The 23,633-nt window shown below is 41.9% G+C and overlaps 1 protein-coding gene across 1 annotated transcript in view; it reads left to right on the forward strand.

Moving 5' to 3' along the window:
• SPAG6 (sperm associated antigen 6) overlaps window positions 1-22,583 on the forward strand; it is a 65,175-nt gene extending 42,592 nt beyond the window's left edge. The window contains exons 7-11 of the mRNA XM_045007598.1: window positions 1,441-1,593; window positions 3,344-3,535; window positions 4,600-4,716; window positions 15,879-16,024; window positions 19,827-22,583. Coding sequence (XP_044863533.1) covers window positions 1,441-1,593; window positions 3,344-3,535; window positions 4,600-4,716; window positions 15,879-16,024; window positions 19,827-19,893 — 675 coding nt within the window. The 3' untranslated portion in view covers window positions 19,894-22,583. The remainder of the gene's footprint in view (window positions 1-1,440; window positions 1,594-3,343; window positions 3,536-4,599; window positions 4,717-15,878; window positions 16,025-19,826) is intronic.
• The last annotated feature ends 1,050 nt before the right edge of the window (window positions 22,584-23,633 follow it).

Consider the following 23,633-nt stretch of genomic DNA (forward strand, 5'->3'; position numbering starts at 1 on the left):
AGCTGGGCTGCTGAACTACAGGAAGTGGAGGCTTGAAGCTAAAGACTAAATATCATAAGACTCAAGATAAAATCACAAGAGTTGGCAACGATGGTCTGTGAATATTTGCAATACTTGTGCCCTAACCAGGCTTTAGATAGAAGCCTAATGACTCTCATTGACACTGGAAAGTTCTAATCCACAAACTTGACTTTAGACTGATAGCTATTGGACCAAAATCATCCCTGCTGTAAATCAACTGAAGGAATTTGTGCTACACTAGCGCTGACTCTGGCCCCAGGATTTTTCTAAACTAGTCAGCTATATCAGTTAAATGAACATTCTGGAAATTGTCCCCTTGGCCTCCTTCTGCAAACACAAGGGAGCTTGTACAGCAGCAGGATTTGGAGAGCTCGTGCAGTGGTCCACACCCCCTCTGTGCTTTGGAGCACATCTCTACTGGACTTCCCTATGCATATTTGAGGGGACAGTGGATGGAGGCGTGGGGCTGGTAGGTCTGGAGGCTGCAGTAGTAGTCATGGAATGGCTTTGCAGCTGTTCTACAGCCTGAGGGGGAGGATTCCTTCCCCTGTCTCTTGGATTTCCCTTCTGTTTTTTGGGGCTGTGCACAGATACAAGATTTGACCCTAAGTGATTGCAGTCAACAGCCATGTAAAGAGTATTTACATTTTTAAAGTGACTGCTTTAAAAGTTAAATATCTTCTAACCAAGCTGTTGCATTAATAAAATGGTCCTGTTCCTAAAATGCTTTGGGAATTTTAGATAAAACTGAAAATACCCATCAGTATAGGTGGGAAAAATCCTCCATCATAATATGAAATTAATATAATCTCTAAATGTTGGTGATGTCCTAAACCACTCAAATGCTGCTGTCTAAGTGATGTTAGAGGTGACATCACTTGGAAAAATATAAGCCACAGTTTAGTAGGCATTAAAGACCCCAGTCCTGATTATTCTTTGTACCAAGGCTGCTTAGAACAAATTACACATGCACTTGCTTTAAGGACCCTTCACACACTCAGAGTGGTGTAATTGGGCCTTAGTGTAAATGAGCATCTGGCTCAATATGTATATTTCTACAAGTCATTAGCATGTTGAATTTTCGTCTGCGTAATTAATCAGCAAATACTTACTAAATAGATTTTTGGATTAGGCAAGTCCATAGCATTCAATGTCCAGCTTACCTTGCAGTAAAGTTAATGGAAAATAGAGAGGTTCATCACAATATAAATGTTTTGCTACATTATGAGCACTCATAAGTCCAAAGAATGAATCTGATTCATCACTCCATTACTCCAGTTTTACTCCAGTGTTATTTGATTGTCAACAATAGAGTTACACTTTTTAAAAAACAGGAGTGAAATAGTTAAGGATCATCTGAGTATAGTGCTTTATGGTGATAGATACGCTACAGTATCTAATTTCTCTATCTTCTTACAGCTTTCACAACTTATAGTCAATGCAGGAGGAGTTGCTGCTGTGATTGATTGTATTGGCAACTGCAAAGGAAATGTCAGGCTGCCTGGCATCATGATGCTTGGCTACGTAGCAGCTCATTCTGAGAACCTGGCAATGGCAGTGATCATCTCCAAGGTTAGCTCCTGCTTCATTGTCTTCCTACAGCCATTACAGTGAGTTTCTGAGTAGATGACGTAGAAGAATATAGTCCCACAGATGATTTGGTGGAGTGATTTACTGATTTGTTTAGTAACGCACATCATAGAAGAAGTACCAGCATATTTTTCTGTTTTGTATGTCCCTTAGGTTCTGATCCTGCAAACACTTAATCACATGTTTAACTTTCAGCACTTGAGTAGCTCCATTGAAATCAGTGAAATTACTCAAGCGCTTAAAGTTAAGTACATGTATAAGGAAGTGTAGGATCAGGGCCCTGGTTTTCAGTCATGTACTTACAGATAACTATTAAGGAAAGAGTAAAACTACACCAGTATTACATTTCACACTTGGCAGTAACAGTGCACTTAAACTGCTGATAAAACACATCCCTTTTTTTCAATAATGCGACTAGGCAGTTGTATATAATTTTTAGGTTAAATTATCCAGTATAAGAATTATAATTTATGTGTGCCTTTATTAAATAAACAACTTAACCATATTACAATTTTTAACAACATGTATAGTTTTGATACAAGATGACATACCTAGTGATATGAGTGCATCTTCTGTAATATTACTCAAAGTTCAAAATGATGGGACAGTCTGGAAAAGTAAGGTCCTTAATGAGTTGCTGCTTTTTTGCTGTGTTGGTATGGATTGGTTTACTAGAAAAAGCGTCTGTTGAAATGTAAAATTATGCTGAGTTGCATTTGCACACACAAAGAAAAGAAAAGGTGTGACTTTCTATAGCCTGTTTCCTGTTAAAACAAATATTTGTGGCCACGTTATAATCCTTTTTGAAACAATAATTTGTGATGGCATATAATTTACTAAACCACTATAACTGCATTGCTACTACTATAATAAATTTACAAAAACAATCATCATGCTTACACACAATCTTGGTCCCTGAAATGCATTATATAGTTTGATTCAGCTATGCATATGATATTTTGCATTTAATAAGTTTGATGTTTTGTAGATTTTTCAGTTTTAAATGAATATGTTTGATAGTAATATAGAGGGGAGGTGAATTACCGTACATGCAATACGCAATAAGAGGGTTTAATATTTGTTAAATATAATTGTATCTAACACAACATTTTGATGTGTGTTAAGGCCAGTGGATAGTTGAATAAATACTATGCATTATAAAAATACAGAATTCTAATTATAAACTAGGCATGACTAAGGGAGCAATCTAACTGACGAAGGTCCCAGCTCATGTGAGTATGGGTCAGCATCTCCCTATGTAATAACATATTAGTCATTCTTAGATTAATTGTGTCCAATGAAAAAGGAAAAAATTATAATATGAAAGATTCCTATTCATAAAAAAAGTATAAAGTGAATAAAGAAATACTAACGACCTTGGGATATCAATATCTGTCAAAAATGGTGGTGTTGCTTTCAGCTGCCTGAATTGTGGCATCTGCTCTTTGAAACCTTTGGAGTAGCTGACGTGTTCGCTAAAACTGCCCTCAAACTCAGAGAAACTGGCATATTTAATATTCTCTCTCCAGTTAGACTTGTATAGATTATTTTTTTTTAATTCTTTCTGGCCACATAGTTGACTTGAAAAATGACAGCTCCATCCTATGTTCATCTACAATGTATTCAAGCCAGAAAAATAGAAATAGAAGAAACAAGCTTTTTCTAATAATCTGTTCCAGTGTCTAGTCCTGCCCTAGATTCAGAATGTTTGTGTTTTTAATGAATACTACAGGGGGTGCCACAGCTGTCTATCTGCTTGTCAGAGGAACGAGAAGATCATATTAAGGCAGCGGCTGCTTGGGCCTTGGGACAGATTGGAAGACATACTCCAGAGCATGCACGTGCTGTTGCTGTAACAAATGTGTTACCACTGCTGCTTTCCCTGTATATGGAAACAGAAAGCTCAGAAGATCTTCAAGTAAAAGTAGGTACAGTGTCTGAAATACTATGCATTGCTGTTAATCATCAGATTTAAGTCCTTCAAAATTAGTGTGTTAATTGTTATTCAATATTATCATGCCACCAGTCAGTGAGTGATGTCTAATGGTGTATTTTTATTTTTTGTACACATAAGCCTTTCTTACAATTTTATAAGTGCTGTCAGTATGAAATGTGTTTTTTGCTGGCTTAAAAAAACACTCTTGGGTAAAGGATAGTCCATATTTAGGGTTATCATTACACATTTAAAATGGGGCAAGTTACTGTCTGCCTATTAGCCTTTTGTTGAAATAGATTTTTGTGTGACATTACAGGAAATGATGTGATCGTATAATATATGATATATTTCTTATCATATCATGTCATTCCATTTTGAAGGCAACTAGAGAATGATCAGCCCCAAATTTGTTGAGTAAGACCCCACTTTTATATAGCCATTTTCAGAGTTTTAAGGCCAATGGTCACACACACACACACACACACACACACACACACACACACACACACACAAAAAAGAAAAAGCCAACGTTCTCTGAACCTGCAGTCCTACACAATTGGGTCATTACTTTCTCTGGTTTAGGACCCAAACACTGATGCACACTCACTTCCCTTTGCAGAGGTGGCAGTGTAAGGTGCAGCTCCAGACTGGCAGGGTCTCCTAATAAACTACTACTCAAATACAATCTTTTAAAAACATGTTTTTAATTTAACTTTTTTATTGTATTACAGTACTTTAATTTATATTTAGGGGGCCTGCTCCCTTTCCGATTGCACTCAGAGGAAAATTGCCATGACTTTGACTAGATAACTTAATAGGAATACGATGCACTGAAGATTTGTTTTGCAGCTTGATAAGATGAGCTGAAAATTGATTCTTTATTAAATTAATTGATGGATTGTGTAGTTTTGATTCAGAAAATTGCCCTTTTGAAATAATTCTGACCAAAAAAGCAAATTGATCAGACTTCAAACACCAGGAATGTGGACATAAATTCACATTGTTGTTTCATTGATGTCTTACTATAGACATTTTGTTTTGCATTTCAATAGACTAAAAAGGCCTTAAAGAACATCTTGCAGAAATGCACATATCTGCCAGCACTTGAACCCTTGCTGCATGATGCACCTCCCAATATTCTGAAACACGTAGTTGGGCAGTTCAGTAAGGTAAGAAAAGGCTCTTCTTGGTGAATGATAGATTAACCATCTGTTACCTAAACAGCATGTTTGCAGTGTTGTTGTAGCTTTGTTGGTCCCAGGATATTAGAGAGACAAGGGGGGTGGGTGTGGTAATATCTTTTACTACCACCTTCTCTTGGAGAAAGAGACAAGCTTTTGAACTACACAGAGCTCTGTCTCTTTCACTAATGGATGTTGGTCCAATCAAATATATTATCTATCACCAGCTGAAGCCATGGCTGGAGCTGTGGCTGGGGCTGGAGCCAGGGCTATGCTCCCCGCATAGCCCTGTGGCTTCCACCAGTGGCCGCTGCGGGGGCTGTGCGCCTCTGCCCTGCGGTGAGGGCTGCAGCTGGGGCTGTGCACCTCTGCTGCGGCTTGTACGGTTATTTTTAGTAAAAGTCATGGGTTTGTGAATTTTTGTTTGTTGCTGGTGACCTGTCTGTGACTACTAAAAATAACGGTCAGAAAATCTTAGCCTTACTCATAAGCAAGACACTGTCTTCCTCCTCTGCCAAAGTAGAAAATTAGCCCTTATGCAGAGAACCCAACTAGGTCAGTGCATCGCTTAAGTCCCACTGAAGCCATGTTTTAGGTCTAGTGCAAGCTCTCTGCACAGGGGCGAATTAAATCAATTATTAGAAAAATTGTTTTAAAAGTAAAAGCTTCTCCAGTTCTGTGTTTTATCTTTTGACTCCAGTCCTGGACTAGGTGGAAAAATCCTAAATCTTCTTCCAAACTCTTTAAAATGTGCAATTATGTCAGTTATTTAAGTAACAGATTTAAGCAAAATATAGAGGTAAAAATTAATGTAATTAAAATATTTTATTTAAACTGTGAATAACTGTCATGGATTTTAGGTATTTTGAGTTTCTGCCGTGGTGACCAGCTGTTAGGGAATCCCACTCCACTATAGCCCTTTCTTCTTTCAAATACAATACTACATAATCCTTTAGTAGAGACTGCCAGATTGTCCTGCTCTGGTGTTCTTTGCTGGAAATGCCCAAATAAAATTCTCTGATATTATCTAGTACTACATTCCACAGGCTTGGAAATGCTGCTGTTTATACATCCGGCTAAATCAGTAAGGATTGCACATTTGTTCAAAATACCAGTGCCATGGTGCTTGTGTGTTGACCTCTGGAGCTGGCCAGGAAACTATTTTCCTATTCTGCAAAAAATTTTGAGGTATTGAAAAGTTTCCCCCATTCAACATTGGGATGAAAAGTCAATCTCAAAAATGTTTGTGAACTGAAAATCTGAAAAAATTCTTGGTTCAGCTCATTTGAAACATTACATTTTGATTTTGACCATTTGAAATTTTTATATTCTTCTTCGAGTGCTGTCCCTATTGGTGCTCCACTTCAGGTGTTGGTGCATCCTGGTGCTGTTGATCAGAGATTTTCTATAGCAGTGTTTGTATGGGATGCGCGTGTGCAGTAGCTGTCTCGCTGCACTGTTGGAGTCTCATCTAGCGTGCGCACGACCTGACCCCTTCAGTTCCTTCTCAACTGTCCTCGGCTGAAGATGGAACTTGGGGCAGTGTGTCAGCTTCTTCCTCTGTATATAGAGAAAAAAGAAAAATATTAGCTAGATACCTTAGATAAGTTAGTTCTAATTCATTGTTAGCTTAGCTAGTAGTTTGTTTAAAAAGAAAAGTTTATTGTGCCATTCCATGTTCCTTTCGGAGCACTCTCTGGAACATGCCTGGTTCCCCAGGCTTTAAAAGATGCGGCTCCTGCTGGGAAGCGATGCCGATATCTGACAAACACTCTGTCTGTGTGAGATGTCGCAGTGAATCGCACATACCCCAAAAGTGCGTTCATTGTAACAACTTGAAGGCAAGAGCCCAGCGCGACTGGGACCTCTGCCTCAAGATGATCCTAATGGAGAAATTGCTGCAGGTGAGCCCAAAAATAGACCTCCCAAAACATGTCGCTAAGGGCTCTCTGACCAACCAAGGAAGAGCACAGCTCTGTCCTCTAAAGAAAAGAGGAAGTGAGAGTCGACCTCTCCCCAGAGGAGACCACACAAAAAGAAATGTTCCCCTGTGAGGTCATTACCTTCAGTGCTGACCGCCTCTCAAGTCAGTGCCTATGACTCACCCGGCACCTCCAGCACAGGCCGTACCGTTGAGCCCAAAGCCATGGGTGGTGCATATTGTAGGCTGAGAGAGGCTATGCCTCCCCAAACAGCCCAGTGCGGCCCACCCACAGTCCACCTGGAATGCCCCCTCCTGCTTGCCCTTCTCCGTTGGCCCCAGGCAGGCTGGCTGCTCCTCTTCCGGGAAGCATGCTGGAGCTGGGACGAGGGCTAGGGTGGCTGTGGTTGGGCCTTGGGGTGGCTGGGGCTGCCAAGCAGACTGCAGTGGGGAGGTCCCCAGGGTGGAGGGGGAGAAAGGGCTGCCTGCCCCATGCTGGTGAGGGGCCGTGCACCACCCACCCAGAGCTTGGGTGTGTGTGCACAGCCTCCCTAAGCCAGCAAGTCAGCCGCCACCCATGCCCAAAGTAGTAATGGCATCGAGATATAGGCATAGCCATGCCTCCGCCATGGCACTGACCACATTGGTACGGGAAGTGGCTATGGCACCAAGCCTGCTGCCACCTCCAGCACTGACAATGACCTCGGCACTGATGCCTCCATCGGCCCTGACTGATATCGCCATGATGGGTCCACTGGCACCGACAAAGACAAGCCACAAGACAGCTGCACACCATTCAGCTCCTACAAAATCCTTGGCACCGCCTCCATCGGTTCCACAGCAATTCCTAACGCAGAGCGATATATAGATATCTTTGGTGCCCCAATCACCACTTCTTGGCACTGACGGATCTCCTCCAAGAAGCATCATTATGCACCCACTTCTCCCATGACATCATCGGTACCAAGCGACAGCGAGAATGAGGAACAGGATGAGGGGGTCTTCTCCCCACAACACTCCTCGCCTCCTCAACACAGACCACTTGGAGGAAAAGTCTGAGGGCGAAAAATCATCATAAACAGCCCACGCACCCATGGTATGGACAACCATGGATGTGTCCTCCCATGACGTTTCTCATGCAGTGGCCAACATGGGACCTGTGGGCAGCATATAGAGCCCACTGTGCCAAAACCTCATCACCACCCAGAGGTGAACTTAGGTCTCCTCCATTGTCCCCAGTGGCGATGACATCCATAGTCCCAGAGGATATAACAGAGAAGCTCGAAGAAGAAACAGGTTAGGAAAACATGTCACCACCTAACAATTCTTCCTCTCCTCACGAGGCCATTATGTCACCTCCACCTACAATGGCAGATGATTTTAAACAGTTTCAAGAACTCTTTGAGAATTGCACTGAGCCAGGACACACCTTTGGAAGAAGTCCAAGAAAATCAGTATAAATTGCTCCAAATTTTGCAAACCTCGTCCTTCTCAAAAATTGTACTACCAATAAACAACGCCATTCTGGAACCTGCTGAAACGGTGTGGCAGCAACCAGCCGCCATTCCATCTACATGCAAAAAGGCCGATAGAAAATATTATGTGCTGGCCAAAGGCATGGACTTCCTCTTTTCTTATCCAACACCAAACTCACTGGTTGTCGAGGTGGCAAACCATCGATCTAAACATTTTAAATCCACACCTCATGATAAGGACTACAAAAGGCTGGACCTCCTAGGAAGGAAGGTATACACCTCGTCCACTTTGCAATGTAGGGTCGCCCTCCTGGTGCAACACTCCGCACGCTGGGCATTTACACATCACTAGCTAAAAGAAAGCCTTACCAATCTTACCATCATTCTAAAGACACACGATGTAGTTGCCAGAATACCAGACCTTAAAACACCAACAGGCAGAGAAACCAACCACAAAGACACCAACCACAAAGACATCAACCATCTTAACCCCAATCAGCGGTGTCACATCCGTCATCTACTAAGCAACAATTTTGAACTGTTGGTCAAGGGTCTGAATGACCTCCCACTCAAGACAGCGCCACTTTGCTCATTTGGCCATATATTGAGACCTTTATCAAACATGGGAATTCGCAACAAGGACCACTGGTTCTAGAGATCATACGATCAGCTTATGCCATCCACTTTATTTTTTGCCCACCTACCCTACCTCCTTCCCCGTCCCTCTTCAGGGACCCTTCTCACAAGCACCTCTTAAGGCAGGAACTACATCACCTACTGCAACTAGGTGCTGTGGAGCTAATACGTGTGCAAAACAAAGGGAAGGGCTTCTATTCCCATTATTTCTGACCCAGAAGAAAAATGGAGGATGGCGACCCATATTGGATCTACAAAAACATAACGTTTGTCCGCTCCCAGAAATTCAAAATGGTCACATTAGGCACTGTGATCCCAGCGCTGGAACAGTGGGACTGGTTTTCAGCCCTTGACCTACAAGACGTATTTCCACATTACCATTCACCCAGCTCACAGGCAATTCCTCCGATTCACATTATTAGGACATGAGCACTACCAGTACATAGTGCTTCCATTCAGACTGTCCACTGCACCAAGGGTCTTCTCCAAAACCCTTGCGGTTGTCGCTGCGCACCTGTGCAAGCAGGGAATCGTGTTTTTCCCGTATCTAGATGACTACTTCCTGAAAGACCCCAATTGGATAGCAATGACAGAAATCACCCAACCAACTACTACCCTCTTCCAAACACTTGGGCTGCAACTGAACATACAAAAGTTAGCACTGATTACCCACACAACAACTAGACTTCATTGGAGCACACCTCGATTCGGTTCAAGCCAGAGCATCTCTACCGCAAACCAGATTTCTGATGATAAAAAAGCTCATAGAGACAGTTTTCATCAGTCCACGAATCACAGCAAAAACCTGTCTGCAACTGCTAGGACACATGCAGCCACCACATTCATGGTAAAACATGTGAGACTACACATGTGCTGCCTACAAGGTTGGCTGAGTTCCGTATACAAACCCATCAAACACAGTTTGAACAAGATCGTAACACCACCTCCTAGAGTACTAGAATCCCTTCAGTGTTGGACAAAACAGGAAAATCTCTGCTCAGGGATTCCCTTTTATCAGGAACCACCCTCAATTATGATCACAACAGATGCCTCCTTGATAGGTTGGGATGCACACCTGGATCATCATACAATCCACGGCAGGTAGTCACCAGTGGAAACACATCTCCATATCAGCATACTGGAACTAATAGCGGGACGGAATGCTTGCCTCCATTTCCTTCCGCTCATAAGGAATGAGACGGTATGGGTGATGACAGACAATATTGCATGCATGTTCTACATCAACCGACAAGGGGGTGCACGATCCCACTCCCTATGTACTTAAGTCATAAAACTCTGGAACTGGTGTATTCATCACCACATTGACATCTCAGCCTCCTACCTCCCTGGATGTCAAAATACCACAGCGGACACTCTAAGCAGATGGTTCTCACAGGAACACAGATGGGAAATGAATCCCTCAGTCTTACAACTAGAGCCCTATGTGGATACAAATTTATATCCATGCGGATATTTGTGGATCTAAATCAGCATCCGCAGAACTGCAGGGCTCTCCCGGGAACCATAGCAGCAAAAGGAGCAGAATGTGGGGCCGCTGCTCCCAGGAGCCAGCATCCAACGCCAACAGCTCCTCTGGCATGGCTGTACTGCCCACAGCCTTGCCCACTGGGGCGGGCAGGCTCACTGGCAGCTGTCCCTGGTCACGCTCTTGTGTTCAAGCAGTGCGCACACCCTCAGACAGGAGAAGCAGACAGCTGTGTGGAAGGGACGGGGGCAGGCCTGTGGATGGTACAGCTGCACTGGAGAAGCTGCCTGCATGGAGTGCTGGCTCCTAGGAATGGCGGCCCAACATTCTCTTCTTTCCACCACTGCGGTTCCTGGGAGGTCCCTGAAGTTCCATGGATACCGATTTATATCCGTGGATATCTGAATCCGTGGATATAAATTTGTATCCATGCAGGGCTCTACTTACAACATATATTCCAACGATGGGGGTTACCCACCATTGACCTATTTGCTACATCTCAGAATCACAAATGTCTGCTAGTCTGTTCGAGAGCGGGATTAGGACCTCGATCTGTAGGGGATGCTTTCCTCCTCACATGGGACACAGCACTCCAATATGCACTCCTGCCAGTCCCCCAATCCCCTGGGTCCTACATAAGATACAGGACAACAATGCCAAAATCATATTGATAGCCCTAGCATGGCCCAGGCAGACCTGCTATCCTTACCTGATGCACATGACTGTTTGCGCCCCATGAACTCTCCCACTGAGACCAAATCTTCTCTCTCAAGCCAATGGTCAGATCCTCCATCTGAACCTAGAGAAACTCCATCTGAAAGCATGGCCCCTTCATGGTTCCAGCAGCACGAATTAGCCTGTTTGGAACAAGTCAAACATGTTATTGAACAGCAGATGTATATCCACATGCAGCACATACCTGCATCAATTGAAAAGATTCTCCGCATGGCGTCAGAACAAACAATACTACACCACTGTCGCTAGTACTAGAATTTCTCTTAGAACTGAAGAACTCAGGACTGTCCACAAGTTCTAGTAAAGCACATCTCACAGTGATCACCACTTTTCATCATAAAATCTATGGATTCTCAGTATTTGCACACCTGACCACCAAGCAGTTTCTCACTGGCATACAGAATCTCTACCCAGACGTATACCACCCCACACCACTTGGGACCTAAACCTAGTTCTCAAAGGCCTTACTAGACCATCCTTTGAGCAGCTGGCCACTTGTTCCTTGCAACACTTCTTGATGAAGGTGACATTCTTGGTGGCTATCACCTCCACCAGATGAGTGAGTGAGATTGTTGCATTAATGGCTAATCCACCATAGACTGTCTTCTTTAAAGACAAGATCATATTGCAACCTCACCCAAAGTTCCTCCCCAAAATAGCTTCAACTTTCCATATCACCCAACCTATTCATCTACCCACATTGTACCCCAAACTGCACAGAAACACACAGGAGGCCATGTTACACACTCTAGATGTTCGACCAGCAAAAACCTTTTACTTGAATAGAACAAAATCTTTCTGCAAAGTCCCAAGACTCTTCATCTCAACAACAGAACAATCCAAGGGCTCCGCTATATCCTCTCAGAGACTATCTAAGTGGATCTCGAGCTGCATCCAATTATGTTATCAAACAGATAAGACTGAGCCACCAATGGGGATCAGGTGCCTTTCTATGTGTTCCATGGCAGCATCTATACCATTTCTGAACAATGTACTGGGACATTACACCCCATATTCTTTATAGAAACATGCTTATGATATGAATATGGCATAACTAAGATTTATTTGATGCAAGATGGGTCTTGTGAAATATCATTGGAAAATTTACTAAATCTGATTATCCAATTTGTATGCATGTATCATTTATGTATCTGAAGTTAGGAATATTGACTATGTAACAATTACAACTGTGTGTGTACTTGGGGAACACCCACCAGACAGAATGCAATCAGCCTGAATGGGCCATTAGGAAAGACAATGGGTCTTTGAAGATGCTGACTTCCCATCTTCCTGGAGTTCCTTCCTGTGGATATTAAAAATAAACCTTGTCTCATGGTTGCTTTGACACTGCAAGGTCATGTGATCATGTCACCTGGTACAGGACACCATCTTGAGCTGGTATTTTTCCACTGAAGGGGGGGAGGCACAAACAAGGAAACAAAAGATTCACACCATATGTAAATCCTGTTTAAGGCTGGAGAGTGAGTTAATCAAGGTCGTCGCTGGTTCTTCACTGAATCCTCATCCAGGATGACTTCTGTAAACACCTAAGACTGATCTGGGGAGAAAGGACTGGGACCCAGGCTGAAACAGGGGTCTAGCCTATGAAGAGAAATACCTGAAACTCGAAGCTGCAGAAACTCTGCATGAAGTTCTTTGCAGTAAAAGTGTATCTCTTGCACCATAACTCTGAAATTCTCTGTCCTTGGACATTAGGGAGATTGCTTTCATCAGCTCACTTATAGCCTAAAACAACATTTAGGGTGAGAAATTACTATTTGTAACCAGTTTCTTTAGTGAATTAAGCTTAGGATGTGTGTTTGTTTATTTTGCTCAGTGATCTGCTTTTTCTGTTTGCTATCCCTTATAATCACTTAAAATTCATCCTTTGTAGTTAATAAACTGGTTTTGTTTTCTAAAACCCAGTTTGTGCAAATCATAACTATGGGGGCGGGGGAGATGGCAAAGAACTGTGTATATCTTCCGCCACAATGAAGGAGGGGGCAATTTCCATGAGCTTTTGCTATATAGAGCTCTATAAAGCGCAATACAATATAATTTTGGGTTTACACACCAGAGGGTGTGTGCACAGGAGTGCTGGGCAATCCCTTAGCTGAGTCCTCTCACACAGAGCTGATTGCAGACTCTGGGGGTGTGATTTTAGAGTTGGGTGTGTCCCTACTTGTGTGTGTGCTGGAAAGGAGCTTGAGGACCTGTCACAACAGCACAGAATAGGGGGAGCCCAGGCTGTCGGGACAGGTGGGCTAGGTGGGACCTCAGCACATCCAGTGACACCCCAAAAAGGGGGTCCAACCCGTCACATATCTCAGAGATCTGCAGAGCTGCTACATGGGCCTCAGAACATACATTCATTAACAAGTAAACAATTACACAGGACTCACGAGCTGATGCCATGCTGGGCCTAACAGTCCTCTCCTCCACTATGCATGTAACTCCAAAGTCCCCCCAACCATAGTGGACACTGTTCTATATTCACTTGAAGTGGAGCACCCACAAGGACAGCACTCAAAGAAGAAGAGAGGGTTACTCACCTAGTGCAGTAACAGAGGTTCTTCGAGATGTGTGTCCCTGTGGGTGCTTCACTACCCACCCTCCTCTCCTCTACTTTGGAGTTCGATACAAGGACTCTATAGTAGAGAAGGAACTAAAGGGGTCAGGCTGTGTGCGCACTAGATGAGACTCCAACAGTGCAGTGAGACAGCTACTGTGCACATGTGTCCCGACCGAACTCTGCTACTGAAAATCTCCAATCTATGGTGCTCGGACATACCAGCACTTGAAGTGGAGCACCCACAGGGACACACATCTCAAAGAACTTCAGTTACTGCACAAGGTGAGTAACTCTCTCTTTCTTTTTTTTTCTTTCTTACTATAACTAACATTTCAAAAGGAAAAGCAGTTTTAACCTGGAAAAATGGATTTTTTTCATTTAAAAAAAAGTTAAAACGTTTTGACAATTTTGAAACATAGTTTTTCAAGTTGAAAAAAATTGTTGAAACTGACTCTTCTCCATGAATGGTTTCAACAAATAAGCATTTTCTGATGAAAAAATATTTTGTCAGAAAATTCCCAACCAGCTCTGCTGACCACAGTGAGTAATAAAGGGAGCTCTTGGTAGCTAGCTGCCCATTGTATGGATTCTTGCTGTTTCTTATGTTGTAAATGGCTTGGACGAACACAGTTTATATTGAATGACATGTTGGTTCTTTATGCTTCTCCTCACCCATTGCATTAAATAAACTATGTTTGGATGGTTTATGTATAATGTATACATTTATATGACGTTCTTTACAGTAAAAGTGTTTCTCTTGCACCATAACTCTGAAATTCTCTGTCCTTGGACATTAGGGAGATTGCTTCCATCAGCTCACTTGTAGCCAAGTAAAAGTTTTATTGTCTAAAGTGCACTTCACTGTGGGGAAGCTATGGCCATTTGAGCAATGCCCTAAGTACAGGTCTGTGCATCACCACACTGTCTCAGTGGGGGTTGAGGGAGGGACTGTGCCTCTCTGAGAGACACAGTCCCTCCCTAAGATCTCTCTTACTCAAGGGGAGGGTGCATCCTGCTCCCTGCAGCCAGCTTTGCGAGCCAGTATGGAGGGAGGAAGGGATGTGGCTTACCCCCTTGTTATCCTCTTTTAGGTAGTTTGTGCCCCTGGATGCAGCAGTTCCACAGTGAAAGGATTGTAATTGTTTCTGGCCCTTGCATGAAGTGATAATGGGGTCAAGCTCCTTGCTTCCTCCCTTTGCCCTCTCTACCTGAGGGCCAGGAGACTCTGTTGTTTAATCCTTCTGGGGGTGTTTTATATGGTACAAAAGGAACTAGAGAAATGAAGTTTGTCTGTTTAAATTGTTAGCTCATCTGCCTGATGGGGAACGTGTCTCATTTCCTTTCCCCACTCTTTTAGCATAGTTGCTCTTTTTTTCCAAGGTGCTAGTTAACAACTGAAACACAACCAAATTTAAAACTTGGTTTGCCCAGCTAATATGAATGGGGCCAGATCAAGTTATAAAGTGCTTTTGCCCATGTAGGGTTTAACCTATAGGGTTGGGTACAACCATGTTTAATCAATCTTGGCTATTTTTGTGATGTAGATGTAGCTGACAGCTCATTGTTTCACTCGACATACCATTCTGGCCTAGTAGATCCACTGGCCAACTACTGCCATTCTTCTTTGCCTGCCCACAACCCTCCTCCTCCTCTGGAGAGAGCTGCATATCAGCATGATTCGGGGGGCTGCCAAATCCCTTGACTTACCACTTCTGCTTTCCATCTCCTTTGTGCAGCAAACAGTGCATTTTTGCTATCTGTAGGGACCATCCATGGCTACACAGATGGACTGTGGGATTTGATCCATGGTTTTTAATATCCAGGAACTTGAGTTGATAGTAACAATCCATATTAGATCATAAGAATGATAGGAAAATCTACTGTACAAATAAACTGAGTGAATCAATATAAAAGACTTAACTAAGTCAGTGGTAATGGGACAGGTGCAATTATCATTCCATGTTAGTTTTCTGTTTGTTTAAACTTCGCAGGCATGTTGTTTTGTAGAAACAATTAAAATATTAATTGCATAAAGCTGTCATAAGCATTTTTATGATTTACAGCGATGTATATTAAATTAACAGGTCAAATTATGTTGCAGCCTAGTGAAGGTGGCTCAAGATTTAATTGTTCCTAGTTAACCAACAAGTTAAAATAAAACCTTTATTACAGGAGGTGCTACGTCTCTGAATATTGCTTGCAATTCTGTTTTATCTTATTCTCTGTGTATGTTCTCTGATTTTTTTTTTAATATTAAAGCTTACCAATGTAGAAGGCTCTTTTAAAGGGAAGTTTAACACTCATTATGTACTTCATTTTTTGTAGGTGCTGCCGCATGATAGCAAAGCACGACGTCTCTTTGTAACAAGTGGTGGACTTAAAAAAGTTCAAGAGATAAAAGCAGAGCCGGGTTCACTTCTTCAAGAGTACATCAACACTATTAACAACTGTTACCCAGAGGAAATAGTAAGGTGAGGAAATTGAAGTCCTAGCAATTCATAGTTGTTACATTGTTAGATTGTCTTCAAAGCACAAAATGAGAGATTTGAAATATAATTTAAGGTCTGTGTGAATGCTCTTTTAAAATTAATGATCATCTTTGGTTATCAGCCCGAAAGAGTAGTTGGATGAACACAAAATTAGACAGATACTTTCTTGTCTTTCTGAACGCTTTATTATCATCTTTTTAAAATTGCTTCTCAGGTTCAAATTTACCTCTTCCTAAACAAAGCCCAAGATTGCCCTTTTGCAGGGAACTAAGTGGGAGTTGGGGAATAGAATTAACTCCCACATCCACCAGGCAGGCTCTGGGGCTGCAACACCACCCTTCTGGATGCCATGCCAATCAGTAAGCAGCAGTAGCAGTTTCTGCCCCATACATGGAATACAGGTAATGTATCTTTTGGTGCCTCCTCTGACTTCCCCTTGGCTTCCCCAACACCGTTCTCTGAGCTAACTTGTTCCGAGGCTTCACTGAAACTTCCTTCAGAGTACCAGGATGGAGAGAGCCTCCTGATCTGTTGCTCCAACCACAGCTGCTCCTTCCCTAAGCCTCATGAGGAGGTTCAAGTGTTATATAAAGGACCATGCACTAGCTGTCTGCACCAAGGCGAGTTTTGCTCTTGATGAATACAGAATTACTGTTAAATAGTTGGCACTCAAAACGTCACCAACCTTAACTTATAATAAGGAGGGAAATCTCCTCCTGAATTCTAGATATCCATTTACCAGTTCTTCACTTCAGCAATACACTCACGGGGATGTTGTACTGTTGCACTCCCTGTACTGGTTCTTTGCATCAGCGTCATCAATTTTAACTATAGTAAACAGCATTTGTTAGCTAATAGCAGTGCTTAATTTGTAGTGAAAGAGGTGATGGGGTTCAAGCAATTAGATGCCAGGACTCAAGCAATTTTTTTTTTAACTTTCATAACTGACACGGCAAGCCCAAAGGTGCTGGGGCTATGAGCTGCCAAGTCTAGAGGTGCCAGGGCTCAGTCCTGGAAAGCTCTGGCACAAGTTAAGCACTGGCTAATAGTTGCTGCAAATTAGAAGTTGCACAGAAATGGAATCCTGTTTGCTTCTGCAAGGGAAAACTCAGTGACTGTCAAAAGGGTAAAGAATCATCAAGACATTTTCAAGCTATGAAGAGTAACTATACAGAATAAAAAAAACATTTGTTTACATTTTTTGGCTGTACTTCATGTTTCCTTTTGCTACAAACTACTTTTTTTGTTAGGGGAAGCAAAGAAACATGCCATTGGTGTAATGAAGAAAATGTGCCCTTTAAGCTCCTCCTCCTGCCTCTTTGTGCAGTAGAACCATGTTGGTTCCACTGCCGGGGGCACTTCTGCTGCTTCAGAGGTCAGGGCTGGATTTGTCCTATAAAGCTGCTTTTTCAGGCTGTCTGCAGATTCAGGAAGACAACTGCATTACTTTGCATTTGGAAAGTTATTTTCACAAAAGCTAATAATAGATTTACAAACAACTATATAAAGTTTTAAATTCTATAGAAAATCAGTGAGGAGAATGAAGCAAAGACAAATTCCATGCATTATTAACCCCCTCTGTGCTAGCATTTGGAATTTCTCATTGAACACATTTCAGTTATAACAAACCTTACTCCTATCTCCTTGTAGTTAAGGCTTTCAGTGTTCAGAGATGTGCAGCAATGGCTCTGTACGGCTCTTTAGACATACAGTATTACTGTGTTTTCTTAGGAACATACACAATAATACAAGTAATACAAGTCTCAGATATTATGCTGATGGGTATGGTATAAAAACCTAGACAGCTAGCAGTGCAAGACTTCAGTACTATGTAGATTGAAGGTTCTTTCTGGTATAGCACTGGAGTGATTTTGCTTATACAACTAGGGTGCATGCCTCCACTCTTAATAACTTTTAGAATTAAGAATAAATACAGCTAGCCTATTGGGCATAAATTGATAATGTCTGTATTCAAACCTTATTTGTTGTTCTCGGATAATATGATTTGGAAGTATTGAGGTATGTACAGCTATTTCTATTCCTCATTCCTTTCCTTGTCTGTGTGTTGATTTTGAAACTTCATCCACCTCTCTTAAGTCTGATATTCATGTAACATCAAGAACGCAGGATGGAGTTTTTGTAAGCTTTATTGGCTTGTAAAAAAGGGAGCAACTTGACTGTTGTAAATTCCTCAATGCAAAGTCTTCAAAGAATCACACTGACAAAGGAAATTCTCCAGAAATTTCTCAAGGGAGAGAGACTTTGACCATGGTTGTTTCTAAGCAAAGCATTGGAAAAATTTAATGTCATTTTTCTTGGTCTTATCTTGCCACATTGGAATAGAAACAAACTATTCCAGCATAAAGACATCAGTATGCAATGGACTTTCAAAAGCCTTTGTTAGGACTTTATTTGTGGGTAAATAAAGGATAAAATTCTCCCCTGGACCCCATAGGTTAACAGAATGAATAATTACTTTAGGTGTCTTTAGGAGATTTCACCCCACAGATATAGGTTTTTTAAAATTCCATGAATGATTTACCAAGTCAATGATCCTTTGTAGTTTACAGTTTTTGTAGGTCATAAAATTACGGCTTAATTTACAAACAAGTGAACATAAAAGTGCACATCTGACTTAGACATGGAAATATCCTGATGCACATGGGTGAGATTTTGCATACATAGCTGTGTATGGGCATAAGCACTGACTTGCACACACACTGGGGCATGTGTGGATTTACATCAGTTCCAGGTGTACATAAAAATGAACCCGGATTTTAAAATTAACTTCTATGAAGTTTAAACTAAGCGTATTTATAGGAAATCCAAGTGCAGACAAAATTCTAGCATCTATATCAAACCATGAACTACAGTGTAATATGCTTGAGATCTGCAGGGTTGGAAGGATTTTGTGAATTTTCACCAGTGAACCTTTAGGTAAATGGTATAGTTCAGTTAAAAAAGCAAAACCAAAAAGCCTTCAACCAGTCAGCAGCAAGCTTATTCAGAAAAGGGCAGTTTACTTAAAAAAATAACAATAAACAAATGCTGGCCTCTGATTACTTGAGGGACACAACTGGTCTGTTCTCAAAGCCAGTCAGAATGCAGTAGGTCAGTAAAGTCACAGTGAATTTCTACTCTAATAAAAATCTCTTGAATAATGTAATCTCCATCAGTCATTTGGTATTACAGAAATAAGATCATTGCCATAAAACATTGTTACAAGATCACTGTTACTAACATTGTACATTAATCAACTGTTTGCCTTTGCATTAGTTTTTGACATGTACACTTGCATTTCTCTGGCAGCCGCAAACCATTACGCTGTGACAGACATTCTGTGGAAACTCATGCTTTGCATTAAGGGTCAGAGTTTCTCATGAGCTCAGCACCCAGCAGCTCCCATTGAGAAGAGTGCTGTTGGATGCTGAACTCTCCTGAAAACTGGCCACTCCCTGTAAGTGCCTAATTGGGAGCTGAGCTCTTTTTGAAAATCTGACTCTAGTTGAATACTGAGCAGTTCTGAAAATCTGGTCCTATAGGTCTGAATGCTGGCATTTTACAGTCATTTTGCTCAGGGGTAAATGACAGCACAAAATGCATGGTAGTACAGAAACAGTCTCTTAAAGGATTACAGGTGGATAATTACAGATCTTCTTGAGCTATAACCAGAGTTTGAGTCTAGCAATTTTCTAATAAATACACTAGATATTAATATAATTTAAATATTTAGCATCATATATATTCCCTTGTCTAATACACAGACAAAATGTTTCTTTTTCAGGTATTATTCTCCTGGATATTCTGATGCACTTCTGGAAAGAGTGGAAAATTATCAACCAGTTTTATAAATGCTTGGATTTTTCTGTTAAAATAGTCTATTTCTCATATGTGCTTTTCTGATGAGCATGAAAATACAGTACAGTATAGCCAGAAACTCTTGCTGAATTCTGAAATATTTATCTTTCTCCTATTCTCTGAACTATTAATCACCATTATTAATCCTTTGTCAGTTTGAAGAAATAACCTTGATTTTTTTTTGTGCTGTAGTGTTTGTGCAAGCTCACATTGAGAACAAGGATTCTCAAATGTCAGGAATTCATGTTTCTCAAAAGTCACTCATGCTGCAGAGTGCTGAGCACTGCCTGGATGTACTTGGGAGCCCTCTTCAACTCCCACTGCACTCAATGGAAGTTGAAGGAGCTCAGTGTCTCCAGCAAGTGATATTTTGTTCTGTATATAATTAGTTTCTGAAGTTTTGCTCCTCCTTTTCTGATTTTGTTCTGCCTGATCCTACAACTAGTTATTACCTCATGTTTCACTAAAACTCCATGTGAGAGCAAGGATTTGTGATGGAGAAACTCTTTGTCGAATCAGTCCTTATTCTTTATTTCCTCATGGAAAGCTAGTGGTTATCTGACCGGGGCCCAGGCTTTGGCTTTCCCAGTATTGTAACTATTTCCCTGTTTGTACCTTTATATATAGGTTAGAGCTCCCCAGGTCTGAGAGAATCCTAACACTTTTGTTATTATGCAATCAGTTTTCCTCTGAAACATTTCCAACCCCTCCTTGATGGAAAACAAGAGACTGACTTATTAGGTACGATTTTGGTCTATAGGGGCCAAAGTAGGTATAAAATAGACAAGCTGTCAGGGTCTGACAGTGATATGAGGACCAAATCCTACCTTGGCTGGTGCAGTATGGTGGACCAGGAATCCTGGCCAGTGCATCCTCTGCAGGAGTCCTGCTGCTCAAGGCAAGATTTCTCATGATGGGAAGGGGCAGCACACTTCTCTGCCCCTCTGATCAGGAACAGAGTGTGAGCACCCAAACTGAGCTTTCTGTATGTGCATAGGGGCCAGATCCTGTAAGGTCCAGTCAGATTCAGAGCACAGTCAACTCTGGTTGTAAGTACGCAGCATCTGGCAGGAAGTACTCAACAGCTCATATAATGGGCCCTCAGAACAATGCCTGCAAAGTACTGAGCATCTTCAGTGAATTGAGGGCACTTTACTCCCAGTCACTTGAATGGAACTTGAGGTTGCTCAGCATTTGTCAGGAGACAATTGGCACTCTGCAGAATTGGGTCTAAACAGGTCGGGAGCCTAAAGAGAGTCCCTCATCCATAGATCACGCCCACACAGGTATGTTGCAGATATTAGCTGTTGGCTTGCTGGAGCACTATGGCGAGATTTTTCCCTCTTACATGATGTAATAAGACTCTTAACTTCCTCTTATCCCTCTTGGGTACCAGTGCAGCACAGGACAGGATGTAGTCCTGAGTTGTCACTAGCTTACCTGGCATAGTCATTTGTCATTCCCTTTGAACTACTGACCATTTTTCTCCCTCTAGTATGTAGCATTTTCTTTCAAAGAATAATAAAAATTTTGTTTCTGCAATGGAGCGTTGAACTACTCAGTGTAGGGAGAGATGTTTGAAAACCCCACATTAAAGAGAACACTTTTGACATACAATAAAATGTGTCAAATTAATTTTTCTACTTTTGTAAAAAAATGTAAGTTTATAAAACAGGAATAGTCTCCTCTATTAACTGTGTATAACAGGAGCAATGCTTCAATGTAATTGGAAATGATTTAGAGTGGGTACCTTGGCCAAATTCTAAATTTCTATTTTCTTTTATTCTTGTCAGCATCATTTTCAGCAGTTTACAAAAATATTGATGGGTTATCTTGACTAAAGGACTAATTCTACAAAGGGCTGAGTCCCTGCTGCGAGGTGTGAGTGCTATCAGCTTCCACGTTTTTCAGAGGGAGTAGAGGGTGCACAGCACCTTGCAGTATCTAGCCCTAATTGAATTGGAAGCTGAGAGGCTTCATGAATTCTGATACTGAGATATTCATAGACCATACCAGGTGGGTTCCTTCGTTATCAACCAAAATATCTGTCTTCCGTAACGGAAAGTAAACACCATATCATACCCCGACCTCTAAATCTTTTTCTATTTCTCACAGTAGACCAGATTGTCCAAAGGGATGAACTCCACCTGTGTGGACAAAACAGTGTGAAAGGAGGGTGCTTGGTGCCTGGCAGAAGCTGGCCCAATATTGGGGAATTATTATTTAAGACAATTATACATTTTATCCTAGGCAAATAAAATCATTTGGCCTCTAACTGTTGTTGTAATAATCCAAGGATCCTGCCAGATCCTGCCACGTTGCTGCAGTCAGGGGAGTGGAGATGATGTAGAATCTTGTGCTGGTTGCCTGCAGTTGAACAGGCTCCTTCACAGGGTTGCAACCCCTCCTCCTGTGGCTGGAGGACTCCCCATGGACACTGATGCTGCACAGGGCAGGATTTAGGTCTTAAACAGCACTGTGACTTATTTGCATTTTCAAATTCACTAGCTCAATGACTACTATTTTTTGCAGTGCTTCAATAGCTATGTTTTACAGCACTTCAGCCCTCTCTCTCTTGGTTTAAATAATATCTATACCTGTGTTAATGTTTATAGCCACTACTGTGGCAACTGTCAAGTGGTATCTTTTGTCTCAGTTCCATGTAATAAAATCTAGTTGTTTGCATTTTAATTCACTGTAGAAATCCTGTTTTTGTACTGATTTAATGGCATCATGTCGCACACAAACTCATGGAAGTTGGCTTGATGAACAGGCCGATTGTGCAAGGGTCAGCTGCTGCCTCAGTTTACCTCTGGAGCAGTGCTTCTATATCTCCCTCTGAAATCTCATGCACCTACATATTTCAAATATAATTCCAACTTGTGGAGACTGGTTTATTAACCCATAACACAAAATAAACACAAGTTGTCCCTTTTACCCTTCCAGGTACAAGTACTTACATTCCTTTAAACTCACAGCTCCTTTAGCCTTTCTTTGGGCTCAAGTAATTCTTTGCCCTACTATCAGGGCTTCGCAGTTCAAGTCCTTGTGGCTCTTAGTTGAAGATTCTTCACAGCTCTCCTTCTAGGGGCTGCAATTGAATCCTGGCAGGCTTCCCTCAGGCTCCCACAATCCTGGCTTTACCACAGGAGAGCCTTGCAGGATGGTCTGGTACAAAGAACCCAGACTGGCGCTCACCTTTCCACTTGAGCAGGCTTCTGTTTACTGGAAGCACTGCTTCTGGAGTTGTCATGTGACTCAGCACAGGCTAAGGCCTTGAAACAGTGCAGGGGTGTTCAGAACTTTAATCCTTTTAGCAGCAGGATTGGCTGGTCCACAAAAACTACCTTTTTCATCTAGCCACTCTGGGATCAATAGGATCTGCAAAGGGGAGTTTACACAGATAAACTCTACTCTCACACACATGATTCAAGGCAGATTTCAACTATCTCAGAGAAATAGTAGACAAGGTCCAATGGAAAGACCAATTAGGAAGAACAGGAGTTGAAGGGAGCTGGTAGTTCTTAAAAGATGTAGTAACAGAGGCTCAAAATCAAGCTATTCTGACACAGAGGAAAGATAGGAGCTATAGGAGGGCAATGTGGCTGCACAAGCTGCTTTTTAACTATCTAAAAACCAAAAGGGATACATACAGGAAATGGAAGAAGGGGCATGTCACCAAGGAAGCATACATGGGAATATCATGAGCGTTTAGGGACAAAATCAGGAAAGC

Source organism: Mauremys mutica, chromosome 2, assembly GCF_020497125.1.
Source record: "Mauremys mutica isolate MM-2020 ecotype Southern chromosome 2, ASM2049712v1, whole genome shotgun sequence".
Classification (NCBI taxonomy): Eukaryota; Metazoa; Chordata; order Testudines; family Geoemydidae; genus Mauremys; species Mauremys mutica.